General features: G+C 33.3%; 3 protein-coding genes, 1 long non-coding RNA gene and 1 pseudogene across 4 annotated transcripts; 1 reads left to right on the forward strand and 4 right to left on the reverse strand.

Moving 5' to 3' along the window:
• The window catches only part of LOC107949969 (chitinase 2-like), an 80,241-nt pseudogene extending 74,333 nt beyond the window's left edge, over nt 1-5,908 (reverse strand).
• Nucleotides 5,909-7,151: 1,243 nt separating this feature from the next.
• Nucleotides 7,152-8,484, forward strand: LOC121215560 (uncharacterized). The gene is made up of 2 exons (XR_005911480.1): nt 7,152-7,924; nt 8,193-8,484. It is a non-coding gene; the product is annotated as an uncharacterized lncRNA (long non-coding RNA).
• Nucleotides 8,485-8,778: 294 nt separating this feature from the next.
• LOC107950304 (uncharacterized) lies at nt 8,779-10,427 on the reverse strand. The gene is made up of 6 exons (XM_016885119.2): nt 10,297-10,427; nt 9,889-10,181; nt 9,651-9,691; nt 9,442-9,547; nt 9,295-9,350; nt 8,779-9,186 (listed from the first exon to the last, which is right to left on the reverse strand). Exons 1-6 carry the CDS (start codon nt 10,370-10,372, stop codon nt 9,129-9,131), a joined length of 630 nt encoding a protein of 209 aa, XP_016740608.2. The 5' UTR covers nt 10,373-10,427; the 3' UTR covers nt 8,779-9,128.
• Nucleotides 10,428-10,537: 110 nt separating this feature from the next.
• LOC107950303 (chitinase 2) lies at nt 10,538-11,443 on the reverse strand. The gene has a single exon (XM_016885118.2). The coding sequence runs from the start codon at nt 11,441-11,443 to the stop codon at nt 10,538-10,540; it is 906 nt and encodes a 301-aa protein (XP_016740607.1).
• A 1,052-nt stretch (nt 11,444-12,495) lies between these two features.
• On the reverse strand, nt 12,496-13,844 carry LOC107949970 (chitinase 2). Its single transcript, XM_016884724.1, has 2 exons — nt 13,784-13,844; nt 12,496-13,319 (listed from the first exon to the last, which is right to left on the reverse strand). Exons 1-2 carry the CDS (start codon nt 13,842-13,844, stop codon nt 12,496-12,498), a joined length of 885 nt encoding a protein of 294 aa, XP_016740213.1.
• Between the last annotated feature and the right edge of the window lie 5,184 nt (nt 13,845-19,028).

A 19,028-nucleotide genomic window follows, 5' to 3' on the forward strand; every position in this document is an offset into this window, starting at 1 on the left:
ACCAGTGGCCCATCATATCTGGGTATCGAGTTTTCACACTAAGGAAGTCGTATTTATTTCTTATCACTTACATGCACATGCAAATAGTTACATACAAAAACTTACCATGTTCAAATGAGATGATTTTATCTAAATTCATAACCTTTAACTATGACATTCTAAAAACTAACAGTATACAGGGACTCATAGTAGACTCACAGAAAACTCATACAAATTGGATACTCACAAAAGATCTAAAAGAAGCTGGTTTCACCACAAGTCTTTCACTACACTCCACAGCCTTTACTTGTTATTTGGACACTCGCTAGTTCTTCTCTAACGAGGTTATTCCTTCTTATCGAGGTACAAAAATAAGAACAAAGCAGAAGAAAGAAAAAAAACCCCACTACATTAGCCATATCGTTATTTATAGCCCACATGGCTCTCGGAATAACCTTACACGTGGTCAACAATTAAAGTTGATTTAGCACCCCTTGGTGGCCGACATATCAATCTATAGACATTCCTTTTTACCAAACATCCCTACTACCACTAATCAAAGTGGTACACCTTTCTTGTACTCATAAGTAACCAACTAAACAAGTCATTCAGCTACCTAAACACCTCAAGTTGTCATTTACAGTACTCTAGTTCAAATACAACTAGGTTTTAACAAGTAACCAACTAAAACTGAACAGTATGCTCATGTTTCACAAGCAAGCATGGTAAATTGTTCCACAGTTGCAGCCTTACCCACCGCGCTCACAAAGAAAAATATCAGGTCCAACAATCCACCAGTAGCGGACTCTACATACCAAATAAAACAGACCATTTGATGGATACTAAAAAAAAGGTCCGCCAACAAAAAACTCACCAAGAGAATCCATTGATTGGCGGGTTCTCCACATAGACCACGTCAAAACGTATAGATCAATAACCTCCACTTTGCCAAAAGACAAACCTTTAACTAAGTCTTTACAAACATACTTGGTTAGACAAACAATCCGCCAATCATGGCGCGACAACCAATACTAACTTAACCTAACGGATAGGGCGTAAATCAGCCTCCCTTGGTTTATACTTAGCCAACAATCCACCCACACAAACCACCAACTGTGTGTTACATTGCATATGGATAGTCCACTATGTGACTTCGCACTTGGACTGCTCGCCATTTGTGTTGTTCGTCAATGCATAGTTGGTCATCTCGCAACACTCCTCAATGGCCTCCATGCTGCGAACTCCAATATCATATCTCAACTTCTCAAACTTCATCTTCCTAAGAGTTTTTGTCAAAATATCTGCTAACTGATCTTGTGAACTGTTGTGAACTTATGTTACCTCTTTTGCTTGCTTCACGCTTCTCACAAAATGATACTTAGTTTTGAAGTGTTTCATTTTCCCATGGAATACTGGATTCTTTGAAATTGCAACAACAGACTGATTGTCACACTTGACCTTTTTTCCTTCCTCTTGGTTTATGTTCAAGTCATTCAACAAGTTTCTTAGCCAAATGGCCTAGTTGATAACTGGAACGACTGCAACATACTCTACTTTAGCTGTGGATTGTGCTACTGATTGTTGCTTCCTTGAGCTCCAGCAAAATATACTTGACCCTAGAGTGAAGAAATAATCAAAGGCACTATTCATGTCCTCAGTAGATCCTGCCCAATCATTGTTTGAGTAGCCGAGTAGCTTAAGCTTTTCAGACTTCATAAAATTCACTTCGTAGTTCAATGTTCCATTTACATACATCAAAACTCTTTTGACAGCTTTGTAATGAATTATATTGCTGTAATGCATGTAGCTCGACAAAAAGCTTACTGCAAACATTATATTTGGCCTAGATGCAGTCAAGTAAAGCAAGCATCCAACCAAGATTCAATAGCTTGATGTATTCTCCAACTCTTTTGAGCTGTAAGTTTAATAGCAGCCTTATGGTATCTAACCTTGCTACAGGGGAAAAGGTCTTAGTAAAATTCACACCAAATTGTTAATTATACCCCTTAACAACCTATCTAGCCTTAAACTTGTTGATAGAACCATCAGTTTTCATTTTGGTTCTGAACACCCATTTGACCCTAATGACTTTCTTATGAACTAGTCTCTACCAGCTCCCATGTCTCATTTTTGTTGATCATAAAAATCTCTTTCTTCATAGCATCTCTCTATTCAACTTATTGTTTTTTTTCTTCAAAGGTAACTGGTTCTAACACTACCATATTATACATTTGATAGATTTCAATAATTGGCATGGACCCTCTTATTGGATCATCAAATGCAACATTTCCAGTTTGATTTTTAATGCAATATGGATCCAATTCAAGTTCTCCCTGTTCGAGTATCTCATTTTCAGTTGCATCTCATTTCCAAATTCTTCCTTCATCAAATTTTACATCTCTGCTTACAATAAGTTTCTCGGAGAAATGTCATAAACTCTATAACCCTTCTTGACACTGTTGTATCCTAAAAAAATCTCAAGCTATGATCTTCTATCGAGCTTGTTTCTTTTCTCCACTTGTACATGAACAAAACAGGTGCAACCAAACACTTTTAGGTGAGAAACCGAAGGTTTGAACCCAAACCAAGACTCAAATGGAATCTTCCCTTCAACAGCTATAGTTGACATTCTATTTAGCAAGTAAACTACAATGTTTACAACCTCTGCCCAAAAAAAATTGACAGCTTACTCTCAAACAACATGCATCGATTCATGTTCATCACAGTTCTGTTTTTCCTCTCACACACTCTATTTTGTTGTAGAGTGTACACATTGCTAAGCTAATGGTGAATTCCAGCCTATTCACAAAACACCTGAAACATTTTTGAAGTGTATTTTGTCCCATTATCTAACTTGATCCTTTTAAGCTTACAATCGGTCTGATTTTAAGCCATAACTTTAAATTTGAGAAAGATATCAGCCACTTCAGAATTATGCTTCGTAAAGTATACCCAACAGAACATTGTACAATCATCAATGAACAAGACAAAGTACTTACTATCATTTAGCAAACTTGTCTTCATAGGTCCACAGGTATTACTATGCACTAAGTGTAATTTTTCATTGGCTCTCCAAGCTTTATTGATTGGAAAAGGAAGTCTAAATTGCTTTCCTATATGACAAACTTCACAAACATCCTCATGATTTATCATTTTTGACAAATTTTCAACCAACTTGTCCCTAGACATTTGACTTAAGGATCTACAATCAAGATGTCCCACTCTCCTATGTCACAATTTTGTTTCATCTGGCGAACTAACATAGGATACAAAAGTTGTCAGATTCCAATTTACAACAAAGCTTCTATCAAACATAGTCACTAATATAAGTTCACAACCACTAGGATCAAAAATCAAGCATCTATTATTCTTGAACACCACAGAATATCCCCATCGAGCATTTGACTGACACTTAGCAAATTTTGATCTATATCAAGAACTAAAAGAACATCTGAGGTCATATGACTTGTACAACCACTGTCAACAAGTCAGTGCTTTCCATCTCCGCTGGTTGTAGGACATGAGGCAGTGAACATTAAATCTTCTTGATCCACTTCAACTGTTTGTGCCTAAGCATATTGCTTATATAGTTACTGTTGTAATTGCCCTCTATTCTTGCACACCTTTTCAACATGGCATGGCCAAGCTACTTTTAGCTTGAAAAGCTCCCTCAAAATGCTCCTCTTGCCTTGATGCTATTCTCTGCTCTTAAGCATATAAGGCATTGTTCAGTTCTGAAAGTGAGATGGTTGACAAATTCCTCAAGTCCATAAGAGAGAATGTTTTTTATTCATATCTCTCAGGAAGTGTGGTTATCATCTTCTCCACAACTCTGCTGTCACTAAATTGGTCCTTTAGCAGCCTGATTTGGTTGACCACTGCTATGATTCTGCTTAAGTATTGCTTTACTGTCTTAGTCTCATTAATCTTGAGGTTTTCGAAGTATCTTCTGAGATTGATTAGTTGTTGTTGCCTGGTCTTTTTCAAACCCTAAAATTCCTCCTTCAGCTTATCTCAAGCTTGCTTAAGAGTATCACAAGTCATACTTCTTGTAAAAATGACTTCTGACACACTATTTTGTAGGCAAGACATTGCTTATGCTTCTTTGCACATTCTTCATTATGTTGTCTCATTTGAGCAATGGTGGGATTTACTCTCAAAGTTGGTGGCTCTATACTAGTATTCACAACCTCCCATAGGTCAAAGGCTTGAAGATAAGTCTTCATTTTTACCATCCAAATGTGTTAATTTTCATCGGTGAAAATAAGAGGTGGAGGTGGTGAGAAGCTAGATGAAGGCATACAAGCAGAAACAATGTCCCTCAATGATCAATTGGCTCTCGATACTAATTATTGGTGTTTTTAGACTAAGAATAAAAGCAAAAAAAATGAGACAAAGAACTAGCAAGATGAATTGATCTGTAACACTCTCCTTTTTCATTTCAAAAGATTACAATATATATCATTTGACTTTCCAAGAGCTCAACTAATCCTACTAACATCTTGAAAATAAGAAAACTTAACTTGTACACAAACTGATTATGGAAATCAGCATCTAAACGCATCTAGTCATTATCAACTTAGTTTGTTCCTAACTAAGTATCTTAACAAAAGAACTAAACAAAAGATTAAACCAAAAACATCAATTTTCTGCTCTAAGAAGCCAGCTAGCACTTCATCCTACAGTTCACCTTATCGGTGGACAGCTCACACTTTGACTGTCCACAAATATACTTGCATTTAGACAATTCACCAATGTGCTTAGACAATCCTCCAAACCTGTCGTGTAATAACTTTCCTCATGCCCTTTCGCATATGGACAATCGACCATGTGACTTTACACTTGGACTATTCATCATTTGTGTTGTTTGCCATATGTGCTCGCCAATGCATAATTTGCCATCTCGCAACATATATGCTAAAGAAATATCAATTGTGTTTTAGGGCACATCAAAATATGCTGAGTTGAATTAGTTTCGATGCACAAATTATTGGTTTTGGCTATAAAATCCAACTGCAATTATACTACCAATGTCACATTTACAATATTTTGCTGATTATTCAAAAAGCAGTGCCAGTTTGGGTGGGCGCAGGCTGCAACGGACTTCCATCCCAATACATCAACTCGTCCCTGCAACCACAGCCATTTTCATTCAAAACCCAATATTCTATTTTGATTATAGCAGCTTTTATTTTGGATATGATTCAGCATTTGAAGGGGAAAATAGAATTTACGGATTAAGTAAATAATTTCCATCCGTTGCAAACTGAAAACAGTAAACGCAAGGTGAATATATATATGTTAATTTTATTAAAGGTATATGGGCACACAATAAGAAAAATGTAAACAACTTACCTTATGCTCGCCAAGGTGTCTGTTGCCATACCGATAAGACGTTAAAGGATCATTCCTCACATTGACACTATAAATATCAATCAACCACAAAGGTTAAATTGTAATTTATTCTTCTTTATTACATAATAGAATTAATGCTCTTGAATGAGAAAGTATCTTAGGGATTCCGATAGACTAATACAGGCACCGTCCCACCTACCTGAAAATTTGATTCAAAGAAAGTTGGCCAGTAAGTGGGCAAGTTTTTGAGTAAAAATAGTAATAATTATGAAGGGAAATGAGGGTATGAAGTGGAATTCAATGTTTGAATTAATGGGAACATCGGTGTTGTTGAATTCAGCTCCTATGTATTCTCAGAAAAGGTCCGAATTCACGGGAGCTGCTTGGGCTGAAATATGGCAAGGGAAGAAACCATGGAAAATGAAAAGGGAAACTCCATTGGTGCTGTGATGTAGGCTTTGAGTAGAAGAACTAGTATCGTAAAAAAGGTTATTATGTAGGCATTAGAATGCAGAATACAAATGTTTGAAGGGAGGGAGAGGTCATAAAGAAAGAGTTTGTTTGCCGTTGCCATAATTATTGTTAAAATCTTTTTGAAATCGACTTTTATTTTAAAAAATAAAAAATGGGAGTTGGCACCAATCCTTTTTATGAGGTGTGATCGGGTCACCTCGTAATTAGATCGTTTTAATAAAGGATTTGATTTATTAAAACAATGACTTTTGGTCTACAAAATTTAGAAAATGGATTCTAGAGTCGGTTACGCACAAGGAAGGATTAGCACCCTCGTGACGCCCAAAATTGGTACCTAGTTGATTACTTGATGTCTTAGTGTCGAGAATTGAAAATTTGAAGGGAGTTTAAAACACGATCCCTTTTTGCATTAAAACATTACTAAATTAATTTTCATAAAAATGGCTTATTTCAAGTTAATCAAAAAGGAAGGATCATGTCCCGTAAGTTAGGACACAATGCCTTAAATCCTCGAAATCAAGAATAAATGTCATTTGATCGTTACTTGAATCTCGTTTTTATATTTTTGAAATGGGTATTTGATTATTTCGGTTTTAGAAAGAAGTCATATCTCGTGAGTTAGGAACATGACTCTTCTAATTCCAAAACTAATGAACATTGCCTCGGTTTAAAAATTTTCCTTTTTTATACATCGTGTAAAAAACACGAACGTAACACTTAAGGTATGTGCATTTAGCTTATTCGGGCATAATATACAAATGAATAAATGTTTAAACCTAATGTTGATTATAGTGATAATGAAATAATTTAAAATAGATATGTGAGTAGAATGATAAATAATAAGTAAATAAGGAATACTATAATAATAATAACATAATTATAATTAATATTAATAATCACATAATAATAATAATAATGAGGTAATTTAAAATAAGTAAAAAAAAGTAAAAATGAAAGATGCTTAATAACGAACGTAAATATAAATAATATGAGTACAAATGAGCGAAAAATGTACAAATATGAACAACATAAATTTTCAAATAAAAAGTAAGGCGATAATAAATAAATAAATAAGTAAATAATAGTAAAATAAAAAAATGCATGAAAGGTTGAAGTTGCAATTATAAATAAATAAAGGAGTGAATCGAAATTTAAATAAAATTACAAGTGTAAATCATAATAAAATAAATAAATTAAATAATAAAACAAAATAAAGGATCAAAGTGAAATACGCGGAAAGGAGGAGGGACTAACTGGGAAAATATCCCAAACCCTACTAATCGCACCATTCCTTTGGCAAGTCGAGGGACTAATTGAAAATGAAATAAAATTAAACGGTACAATCTAAAAAGAAAGAAAGTAAAAGAATTAGGACCAAATTGAAAAAGAGCCCAAAAGCGGAATCACCAGGGTCGTAAATAACCGCAAAAAACACACGGATCCTAGGACGGATCGGGTCAGGTCTCCGGGTTGGCTTCAAAACGACATCGTTTTGGATGTCTATTTCCCATAAATGGCCCAATGACCAAAATAAAAATAAATTAAATAAGTGGTCAAATTTAAAAAATAAAAAGAATAAAATAGGACCTAATTGAAACCAACTGTAAAAGCGAAAGGACCATGTAACAATTAGACCCCCATGTAAAAAACGTGCGGATCTAGCACGGTTCGGGCCGGGTCTTAAGTTGGCAATCGGGTCGTATCAAAACGATGTCATTTTAGGACTTATGAACACTAGCCAAAACGACGTCGTTTAGCCTTGCCTATATAAGCCAAAAAATCCTTAAAAGAAATTCATTAGGTCTGCATTTTAAAAAAAAAATCGAGAGCTCTCCCTTTTTCTCTTAGTTTTTCCCACATTTGACCCCGACACCGACGAGCCTCCACTGTGGCTGAAAAATAAAAATTGCTTGTAGTCCCTTTTCTAAAAAACCCCATATCTAAACAGAATATTTTTTGAAATAAAAGAAAAACAAAAAGAAAAAGAAAAAGAAAACGCAAAGGAAAACCTTCAGCCTCGCTGCATTCATCAGACCCTCATCGGGACCCTAATGGGTTCTGAGATATTCAGGGTGTCGGAGGTGATCCTTGACAGCGGCGGAAGGTGGAACGGCAGGTGAGAACCCTTCCTCTCCTTTTTTTTATTTATTTATTATATCTTTTTAAACGAAAAAAATAAAAGACTACCTTTCTATTCTTTTCGAAATCTTGTTTTTTTATTTCTTTTCTCTTTTTTTTTATATCTGATTGCGTGTTCTTAAAATACATTGATTTTCATGGCTTTTATAGCCATAATATTTACATTGTTTATTATTTATGTTTCGCTATTGTTTCTTTGATGCTATCTCTTTGTTGTTTCTGTCTTTTCTTCGTCCTTTTTGCAGGTATTGGCGCATAGTCAACGGCGAGAAAAGAGGTCTGCGCTGGCCATTTTGGTGAAATGGTGGCCAAGGAGCATCAGGCTTCAGGACGAGGAGTGCTAACGTGGCCAATGGCAGCGGCACAAATAGGATTAGGGTTTTTTAGTTTTACTGAGAGATAATTTTGGTTGTGGGCCTATAATTAGGTTTTAAGGTTTTGTATCGGGCTATATTTTGGGCTTTAATTTTTTATATTTAGGCAATTACTGTAATTGGACTTTGGACTCTTATTTATTTAGTTCTATTTATTTTGTTATTATTTTTGTTTAGTGGGTCGGGCAAAATTTGCCTGTTACAATTATGAATCTGGGATATTTAAGGTGAGTTTGAATGGGCGGTGTATTTACTTGCGGTTAGTGTAAAAACAGCGGTGGCGGTGAGATTAGATACTGTAGCGATACTGTAGCGTGAGACAAAAAGTAAACTAAACGTACCGTACCGCACCCAATCTCCCATCCAAACCCACCCTTAATCATAACAAGTAGGCTACTATTTCGGCCCTGGAGATGTATCACAAAATAGCAGTAATATAAATGAAGCTGGCTAAATGCAAACGTCAAATATGTATATATTTCTTTAACTGTTGTTACTCTTTCTTGTTGCAGGGGTATGCTAGCAAATATCAACCACGTTCAACAGCACATCAAAGATGCTCACTTGAATTAGTTTGCCTTCACAAATTGTTGGCTTTGGCTATAAAATCCTTGTTTTATCTGCACAATCCCATGCAAACTACCAAACCCAACAGCAATCATACAACCAATCTCAGATTTTACAGTATTTTGATGACAAAATTCAGAGAACCCTTAGAAAGTTGTAAACTAAAAAGGAAAAGGAAAAGCAGCAGCAGTTGTCTTCCTAGTAGAAATTGCATTCTGAGTGAACATTGACCCGAGGGATTCAGTTCTCCCAGGGTGGATGATACTCCTTTGTTCCATCCCAAAGCAGTATCCGGTCCCTGCAACTCCCATTTTCATTCAAATATCAACCTTCTAATTTCGTTGCAGTAGCCTTATTTCGTAATATGATTCAGTATTTCAAGGGAAAAGGAAAAAACAAAACTTACGGATGAAGCAAAATACTTCCGTGCATTTGTTCAAAGTAGGGGCTACTAAGTGCAAACTGCAGATAGTAAGCGCAAGAAAGAAACCATATTTGTTAATTTTATATAAAGTATGAAGCCATACCAGAAAATAACATGTGAAGAACTTACAAATTTCTCTCCAAGGTGTGTGTCGCATCCATTGCAATGGACATTCACCACCGGAAATTTATAAAGAAACCAAACAGACGATACATGATCGGTCTTCACATTGACACTGTAAATATCAAACAAGCACAAAGGTTAGATTGTAGTTATTGTACTTTATTACATGATGGAATGAATATAATTTGGTGTTGGTCAGTGAGAAAGTATCTTACACGGGGTAGCAAAGATATCCAGGCTGCTTCCCACCACCTATCTAAGAATTTGATTCAAAGTAAGCAAGTTTGTCAGTAAGTGGGCAAGAGCACGTAATGTTGCATGATAAGTAAGAATTTTGCACCTCAGTTTCAAGTTAAAGATGACTACTTATAAAGGGAATATACATATATTCATACAAGAAATCAGATTTTGATAAAATATATTCATTTCCAAAGAAAGGTAAGTTTTTCATACATAATGACTGCAGTTCTCCCAGGTGGCAAGGTGGTTTCTGCAACGACGGCACATGAAGATACGCTTTCCATCATTCATGTCAAATCTAACGTTGTTTGGAGGATCCACCTCCGGCTTCGGCTCCGACTCCGGCTTCGGCTCCGAGTCCGAGTCCGGCTTCAGCTCCAACTCTGAGTCTGACTTCGAGTCCGGCTCCGGCTCCGAGTCCGAGTCCGGCTTCAGCTTCAGCTCCGGCTCTGCCATTGGAACCGAAGAAAGAAGTCGTGGAAATGATGTACGTTTGATTGTTTGAGCTGAGTCCAAGAAACAAAACACCCAAAGATGAGGCTTGAGAGGGATAAGGAAATGGAGAAGAAGAAAAAGCAACAAGAAAACGGATATAAGATTCTTGATTGTGAGAGTTGTTACCTGCTATGGAACTTGTGAAAATGGATATAAAATTCTTGATTGTGAGGTAATTCAATTGCAAGGGTTTTATTTTCATATATAAAGGAAATGAAAGCAGATAAGATAGTTTCTTTTTCTGTTATAACTGTCAAACGGCAGCTAAAATTTTATATAAACTACATGACATTTATATAATTATATATATTTTGGTACCTAAACTACATTAACTCATTACATCTTTCCCATAGGGCAGCATAACTAGTTAGTCTAATATTTCCTGGGATTGCTTCTCATATATAAAACCATCTGCTTTGGAGTCATCTGCACTCCATACAAAGATACCATGAAGCCTTTGCTGACTCTTAAGCATATTGCAGGCATCAAAAAACCCATCCTCTGGAGTTAACCCACGTCTCACATCACTTTGGAAGCTCACCAACACCTTACCACCATTGTAATTGGAGCTTTGGTTGTTGAAATAACTTAAGAACTGTGGAATGGTGGTTCCTTTATCATATGCATAGAATTGGAAGTTCACATAATCAATGATGTCCCCATATTTGTTCCACAAGGCCAAGTACTGTCTCTGAACTTCATTATCAGCATATGGAGCTATAGAAGCAAAGGAGATTACCTTATTCCTCTTGAGGGCCTTTATGAGCAACCCTATGGACTCTGCAAACGTTTGAGGGTCAGCTTGGAAGTGTTCGTAGTCAATATCGATTCCATCCAGATTGTATTTCTTTATGATGCTTGTAAGTGAAGTAGCAGCATTGGCGACCCAGGATCTGACTGTGGAAGGCTTGAAGTAAGCAAATTGACTGCCCACAGTGTAACCTCCTAGGCTTATTGCAACTTTAACATTTGGATGCTTAGACTTGATGGAAGAAACATGGGAGGGGCTGAGATTGGTGGAGTCCCAGAACACATTGAATTTTCCATTGGTGGGTGAAGGAGAAGTTGAGGTGTCATAGTCTATGGCAAAGGAGAGAATGAAATGAAAATCAACATTTGGGTTAATGGGGACATCAGAAAACTTCACATCTTTGAACTCAGCTCCTATGTATTCCCTGAAAAGCTTTGAGTTTGCGGTACATAGGATTGATATCTGGGAGATAATTAGAGCTTGAAAAATGAAAAAAGTGAAAAGAAGCCTGTGAAATTCCATTGCTGCTATTGAGAGAAAATTTTATGCAGATATATGTGTATATATATACACATACATATATAGTAGCCAAGTTTGCTTTAACCTTTTAATTTTCAAACAATAACAATATGAAGACTAAGGATCAGAGAATTCTGATCAAACAAAAAGGTCCAATTGCAAAATGGTTTGGACCACAGTAATCTGCATTGACTGGAGAAATATCAGCTGGAGAACATTATGGAAAGAAAAAAAAATCATAAAAATCCTTAAACTCTTATAATTTTCTAACCAAATGGCTAAACTTTCATTTTTGACTCGTCAACCTTACATCTCTTCTAGTTTTTACCAGTCAAAGAAGATATTTTTGGTGATTGAGGGTGAGGAAGTAATATCGCAACTAATGTGTTAAAGGCCTTTGTTGTCAATGTCATTTGTCACGTGAATATTAAGTATGAACAATGAGATATCAAATTCTATATAGTTCTGGTCCTACTCCTAGAGTATAAATAGGGTACGTCTTCCTTCGGGTAGGTTTTAGCTCATATGGGTTGTTAAATACAATACATGTGGAACCTCCATATCTCATTCAAGTAGGACTGTTCGAGGGCCGATTATCTATTCAAGCTCAAAATCTTACCTGTTGTTTAGGAGAATTCTAACAAAAATATTAAATTCGAAAAATAAATTTTGAATAAAAAATTAATTCTGTTTTAAATATGGGCCAGGCTTGGATGAGTGGCCGAACCCTTTGACAGTAACAACTCTATCAACCTGAGCTTTTATGAAAAATGCGGGACTACATAAATTTTTTCTTTTTAAGAATTGGATACGGTCAACCTGGACTTTATATTCAATTGGGGACAACATAAGATTTTTGTGCAGCAATGGATATGGTGAAGGTACCATAAAATAAATATCAAAAGATAACAGCTGCTGCCCTGAAATACTAATTGCTTTCAAGTTATCATGTTAATCACTGCATGAAAATTACCTTAAACAATGCTCTGGAAAACAGAATTTCCCATGATTATTACATTAAAAACGGTAGTAATTAGACCCTGTGTTAACGTCCATCATGCAGCAAGTAGATCTTGAGATTTCTTCTCATATTGAAACCCCTTGTTTTTCGATTCCTCAGCACACCATATAAAGATGCCACCGAGCTTTCCTTGATCTTTCAACTCATTACAGGCTTCGAAAAAACCATTAGCCGGTTTTAGGCCGCCACCGCCACCGCTCTCAAAGCTGGCCAACAATTGGCCTCCCTCATAATTAGAGGCTTGCTTTTTGAAGTTACTTATAAAATGGGAAACACTGAGCTTATGATAGGCATAAAACTGGAAATTTACATAGTCAATCACGTGCCCATATTTCCTCCACAAAGCTAGGTAGTGGCTATTAATCTCTTCATAGGGAGCAATTGAAGCAAATGAAATAGTCCCACTTTTTTTCAGGATTGTTATAAGCTGTCCAATACACTCTGCAAACATTTCAGGGCTGGCCTTGAAGTGTTCGTAGTCGATATCGATGCCGTCGATATGGTACTTATTGATCATATAAGTAAGTGAAGAAACACCATTTTGAACCCAAGATGTCTTTGATTTAGGTGCAAAAAAGGCTTTGCCACTACCTACACTATCACCCCCTAAGCTAACAGCAATTTTCACATTTGAGTTGCTACCTTTAAATGAGCCAATTTGGCCTGGACCCAAGTGGTTGGTTTCCCAAAATACATTGAACTTCCCATTTGTAGGTGATGGATGATTGTCATCGGTATAGTCAATTGCAAAGGCCAGAATGAAGTGAAATTCGACTTTCGAGTTTATAGGCACGTCGGAGAGCTTCATCGAGTTGGATTCCGCACCGATATACTCCCGGAATAACTTGGAATTAGAAGCTACAAGAAAACAGTTGAAACAAGAGAGTTTTAGCTTACATTTTATTTACTATGTATAATAAAAAGGGTTAATTGCACAAGACATCCTCATATTATGGTTAAGATTCTAAACTGGTCATTAAACTTCAAAATATTCTAATTGAGTCCTGAAAGTATCAACCGGGTTCTTCCATCATACTAGCCATTAGATTGAGCGTTTAACACCAGCTCAAATCTTATATGGAGTATATCTAAAACGCGTGCATGCTTGTATAGCCAAATTGGGTCTAATGTGTTTAACTAGCATTAAATGCTTAAATTGACAACTAAGTTGAAAGATTATTTCGATTGATAGAATATTGATGCTTTGAATACTCAATTAAAACATATTAAAATTTGGCACTAATTTAAAACCAAAACCAGAGTTTGGAGATATCTGGTGTAATTAACACTATAATGAAATTATTCCTAGAAAAATCAATCACCATTGCATGTAAGAAACAGCAGAGACAACAAGGTAGCTGAAAGGATCCTATAGAACTCCATTTTCCGAACTTTTTTTTCTTTTTGCAGTATAAGTTATTTAGTTTAAACATTTTGCACTTCATGTTATAATATGGAATGCCATAGTTTTAACCGCCATTAATTAAGTTTCTAACAGCCGCCACACACCTAGTTTTTATAACACAAACAAAAGATTTTGTGTTTTTTTACAACAATTTTTGGACATTGGATACCTAATGAATTCTTGTTTGAATTGTTCGATGTGGTTGAAGATATGTGACACATCAATATGCAGTTAGATACTAAGAAAAAGGAGTAAAATCCAATTTTATTTTAAAAAATTAATTAAATTTTTAATTTTTAAATTTAGTAGTTCACGTTATTCAAATTTCTTGAATCCAACTTGAATAAATAGGTAAGCTCAAATTTAAATTGTAAAATTAAAGTTATTTAAATAATTAACTATAGTTGAATTCTATATTTTTAATAATAGATTTTTTTTTAGAATAGTTAAAAGGAGTTGGTTGTAATTTTGAACTTTAAGATCACCTCATAAAGGTTTTATTTTTATATCGGTTGTTGATGGCTAAAAGTATAATTATGTACTTGTTATAAGAGTTGTGTTGCTGATCAAATATTAATTTGACTGTTGATGGCCGTTTGATCGAAGGTCAAGAATCGTAAATGATCTTCTAAAAGAAAAAGAATAGGTATTCTGTATTTTTTGTGTTGAGAGAACAAGAGTCTCCCTTTTTGAGGTCATATAAGGGTCATAAAAAGTAATTTACATAGTCCTTGTGAGACGCAGAAAGTCATACATAGATCATGTATGGTCCACAGGTTTGAAGCCATGCAATACTTCAACGAGATCATCTTGATGAATCAAAATTCTTTTGCATGGTGATTGACCTAATAAGATTTTCTAACACGGTCATATTATAACTTATTTCATTATAATGAGATTTTTCTCTCAAATTTGGTATTTTTTATTTTTATTTAAATAATATTTTACAACTACGACTATCATGATGTGTGAATTTCCAAGTTAATTAAAATTTACTTTAATTCAAATAAATTTTAATTAAAAATTTTGGGTCGGTTGGAATACCAAAATAAGAATCTTTAGAATCTGATGTTCCAAGAAGCTTGGCGCACTAGTACTAGCTGTATTCCATTGCCGGCAGCATGTTTATCTGTTACCCAAAATAGTCTGAAAGTAACTTTAACAAGACAGATAAAATGTTGTCTTTGACAACATCAAAAGAAACAACAACAGGATTTAATTATTTAAACTGACTAGAAATTATTATTCTACCTTATCCATCCAACTCAAAATTAAGCTAAAGAAGAACATGTCAAAAACAAAAGTTTTTTTTTTAACATTATTTGTCTCATGTATTTCAATTTCCAATTTAATTTTCTATTTGTTTATTAATAATCTAGCTTAGGCAATCCCATGTGGCAATTAATAAGACTATAGTTTAGTTAGCTTAATCCAAGACTACTCAGATAATACCAATAGTTCGAACTAGTAAAATCCAAATATTGATCTCATATATCTTATACAAAAGCGGTTAAATTACGGTTTTAACCTTTATATTTTAATGGTTAAAATTATTGTTAGTCTTTATACTTTGACAAAATTTGAGATTTAATCCCTATATTTAAAGGATAAAAAAATAAGTCCCTTTTTTTTATTTGAAAACTCAATCTATTCATTAACATTGTTAGTATTTTCTATCAAATTTTGTCAACTTGACATATCCATTAGGCTATTTTCATATGACATGCCAAATGATTGACAAAAATAAACATATTAAGTTGACAAATTTTGATGAAAACCACCCATAATAATAATGATTATATTAGGATTTTTAAATTGAAAAAATAAAAAGATTGACTTTTTTAAATCTTAAATTACAAGGACTAAATTGAAATTTTTACATAAAACAAATAGTTAAAATTTTAAATTTATGTTAAAATTGACATTCATGATATATATAAACAGAATATAAAATATGACAATCGGATCATTAAAATATTAATCATACAAAAATATACAAAATAAAATTATTTTAATTTTAGACCACTGAATAATAGTTAAAATTTTTACATGCTCTAGTCTCATCCTTGCCACTCTTTGTCGTCAATGTTAAAACTATGTAGGATATATTCATAATTGCCTCGCTACCTCATTTGATATTTATCAGCTATTCCTAATAATTCAAATGTACATTTAATATATAGAATGGAAGAATAATAATATGAATATCTCATCTACATATTTTAATGTTTATCATATAACATATAAATTGCATTTTCATCCTTTTAAAAGTTAAAATAGTAATTACAATATCCTCGTAAGTCAAGTACATACCAAAACTGTTATATATCAACCTTTGAAAAGAAATCATGAGATATGACATGGTAGTTACTCATTAGTGGCGAAGTCAAAAAAATTTCTTGAAGGAGGCGGAATTAAATTATACATTTTTACGATAGTAAAAATATAATTTTATCATTTTAATAGCCTATCTTTTTATAGTTTTTAAAAGGTTTTTATTATTATTTTAGGGGGCTAAAATGTAATTTTACTATAACTAATTTAAAATTTTATAAATTATAAAGGGTCTAAATTAAAATTTTACCATTTTAGGGTAAGCCATGCCCCATGAGTCTCTACTAAGCTCCGCTACCGTGTCTCACCTGTCTTTAATCATGTGGTTGAGAGTTTGATATCTACTCATGAGAATAAAACACATTTCATAACCAACCGTTTACTTCTTTAGAGATGAACACTACGAGGAAATTAGTCATTATTGTATACTATAAATACCTAATTTAAACCCAAAAAAGAACTATAGAAATAGATACCTATTCCGACAAAAAATTATCTCATCTCCGCTACTAAAAAAAATCTCCCATTTAAAATGAATCAATTCAAATTATTTTTTTCAATCTTTTCATCCGCATTTGTGAATAATACATTTCTTTTCTTTACCAAAACAAAATTGATATTCTTGAGGAGGACTGATGGTGCCAAAGGATCTTTGAACATGGGCTGCCATGATTAAACTAGCTGTGCTGGCCAAAAAGCTGTGGACTTGGATGATTTCTTAAACTTGACCATGGGACCATATATTGCCTTTTCCCTTACCAGGCAATTAAAAATTTATACTTTCATTGGAGATCAGACTCCTTGATTTTTTCCTTGGCATTTTCATCCTTGTTTCTTTTGAACTTTTCTTTTATTTGTTGCATAAATGTAAAGTCATGGTTGAGACAACCTCATGTCATTTTTTTGCAAACACTTGTATAAATGTAACCTTTACACAAACTCATCTCAAAGTTTTAAGATTTTAATCTTATCTTTCAACCAAAGTTTAATTAATAAAAATAGAGAGAAAAAAAAAGGGTTGTTTTGGCAATTTTATAGAGTGTGGGAAATGAGTTTTTAATTGAAAATCTTATGTTAATTAAGGTTAGTAAAAGGAATTACGGTGAAATTTAGAATTTAGTTGTTGTTTAATTTAGTATAATTTAATCTCCATTTTTATTATGTTATTAACATATACAAGTTAATAATATTTGAGAATTGTTGTCATTAAAATGAAGACCTAAAAGTTTTTCAAAAAACATTCTTAAACATTCAAATTGCATGTAAATTCATTATCAATAGTACATGATTGATTTTTCGCGTTACTTGATTATGTAATTAAATAACAAAAAGAAAATTTCAACTTCATGACTAATGGTAACATCTAATAATATTTTCAATTTGAACTAATCGCATTATAGAAATAGAGGGGCATACTAACAACGTAAGCCCCCTTATTGGCACCCAATGATCAAAGTTCAACCCCTTTTGATGTAATTCCTTCTCCTCCAAATTTGTACCTTCACTCAATACCAAAAAAAAAAGATAAAAACGATGAAATTAAAATAAATGAATTAAATCATAAATATTAAAATAGCAGATGGACTAAAACCAAAATTAGACCTAAATAATAAGATTTTATATTTTTAGTACCGTGGTGTTTCATACTAAGGAACAAGAGCATCTGAAAACACAACTTTTGCAGAAAAAGGCATTATTATATTAGAATTTAGAGTGGAAAGAGGAAAGAATCATGTTCTGTTTCAAAATGCAAAATGTAAGAAAGAAAAGAAAGGGGGGGGTATTAGTGTATAAAGAAGTGAAGTAAAGCATACGCAGCAAAATACATAAGAGTATGTTCCAAGTAAACAGCTGTTTCACCCTCAAACAATGACAGGTAACAACAATATCCCTTGTTTCTGCATTTCTCTACTTCTACATCAGCATCATCTCAAACTATGCCACGTGTATGATCATCGTGTGAATTTTTTTATAGAGTATGCGTTTAATATGAATATATTCAATTTCTCCAAGTTTTTTTCATATATTTAGAACTGTCCTATTTTCTCATCAATGTCTGTATATGTACTTGATACAAATATTAAACATGGATTTTTTTTATACACTTCGAAATCTATGTTCGTTAAATCTCCAAACCCTTAAAAGTAGTTATATTCATAGGAAGATATTACATGAGCTTTACAATTTCATTCTACAATAATATTGATGTCAATTTAAATGATAACATTGATGTCAATTAAGTTAAAGATATTCTCATTAATCAAACTCAAATTTTATAAATCGAGTTATCTAAATTTTAAGACCTTTAATTGTTAATCAAACCAACGTTTAAGTGAATTAATTAACCAAACCATTAACTATGGTTAATTTAGATTTTCACCCCTTTTCAATGCATGATTTCGTATATCATCCCAAAACAACATACTAAAATAACAAAACAATTATATATATTAGATTTATCGCAGATTAAAAAAAATTATGTTTAAAATGTTTTCTTTTTAAAATTTATATAATAATAAATATAGGTGAAGTAATAATAAATTTGTATTTTAATATTGTTAATATGTGTTTGATTTTTTATTTTTGATTTTTGATTTTTGATTTTTGATTTTTGATTTTTGATTTTTTATTTTTTATTTAAAAATGATAAAAATAATATAAAAATACATGTGTCATCATAATAATATTAATTATAATTTAATAAAAGTATTTTTATAATTTTACAATTAAATTAATGGCTGATTAAGGGAGACGGCAACTTATTAAAATGGTAAGTATTAGATAAACTATAACTAAAGTGACTTAGTATTGAATATGTAATATATTAC

Source organism: Gossypium hirsutum, chromosome D03 (genome assembly GCF_007990345.1).
Source record: "Gossypium hirsutum isolate 1008001.06 chromosome D03, Gossypium_hirsutum_v2.1, whole genome shotgun sequence".
In the NCBI taxonomy this organism is placed as follows: Eukaryota; Viridiplantae; Streptophyta; class Magnoliopsida; order Malvales; family Malvaceae; genus Gossypium; species Gossypium hirsutum.

Bases quoted from the DNA above. Each gene is read 5' to 3' on its own strand.
- LOC107949970 (XM_016884724.1), bottom strand. From the start codon at position 13,844: ATGGAGTTCTATAGGATCCTTTCAGCTACCTTGTTGTCTCTGCTGTTT. The intron at 13,320-13,783 runs GTGATTGATTTT...GTTTTCTTGTAG, and splicing joins GCTGTTTCTTACATGCAATG to CTTCTAATTCCAAGTTATTC.
- LOC107950303 (XM_016885118.2), bottom strand. From the start codon at position 11,443: ATGGAATTTCACAGGCTTCTTTTCACTTTTTTCATTTTTCAAGCTCTA.
- LOC107950304 (XM_016885119.2), bottom strand. From the start codon at position 10,372: ATGAAAATAAAACCCTTGCAATTGAATTACCTCACAATCAAGAATTTT. The intron at 9,351-9,441 runs GTAAGTTCTTCA...TACTATCTGCAG, and splicing joins CACACCTTGGAGAGAAATTT to TTTGCACTTAGTAGCCCCTA. The intron at 9,187-9,294 runs GTAAGTTTTGTT...TGGGAGTTGCAG, and splicing joins GGAAGTATTTTGCTTCATCC to GGACCGGATACTGCTTTGGG.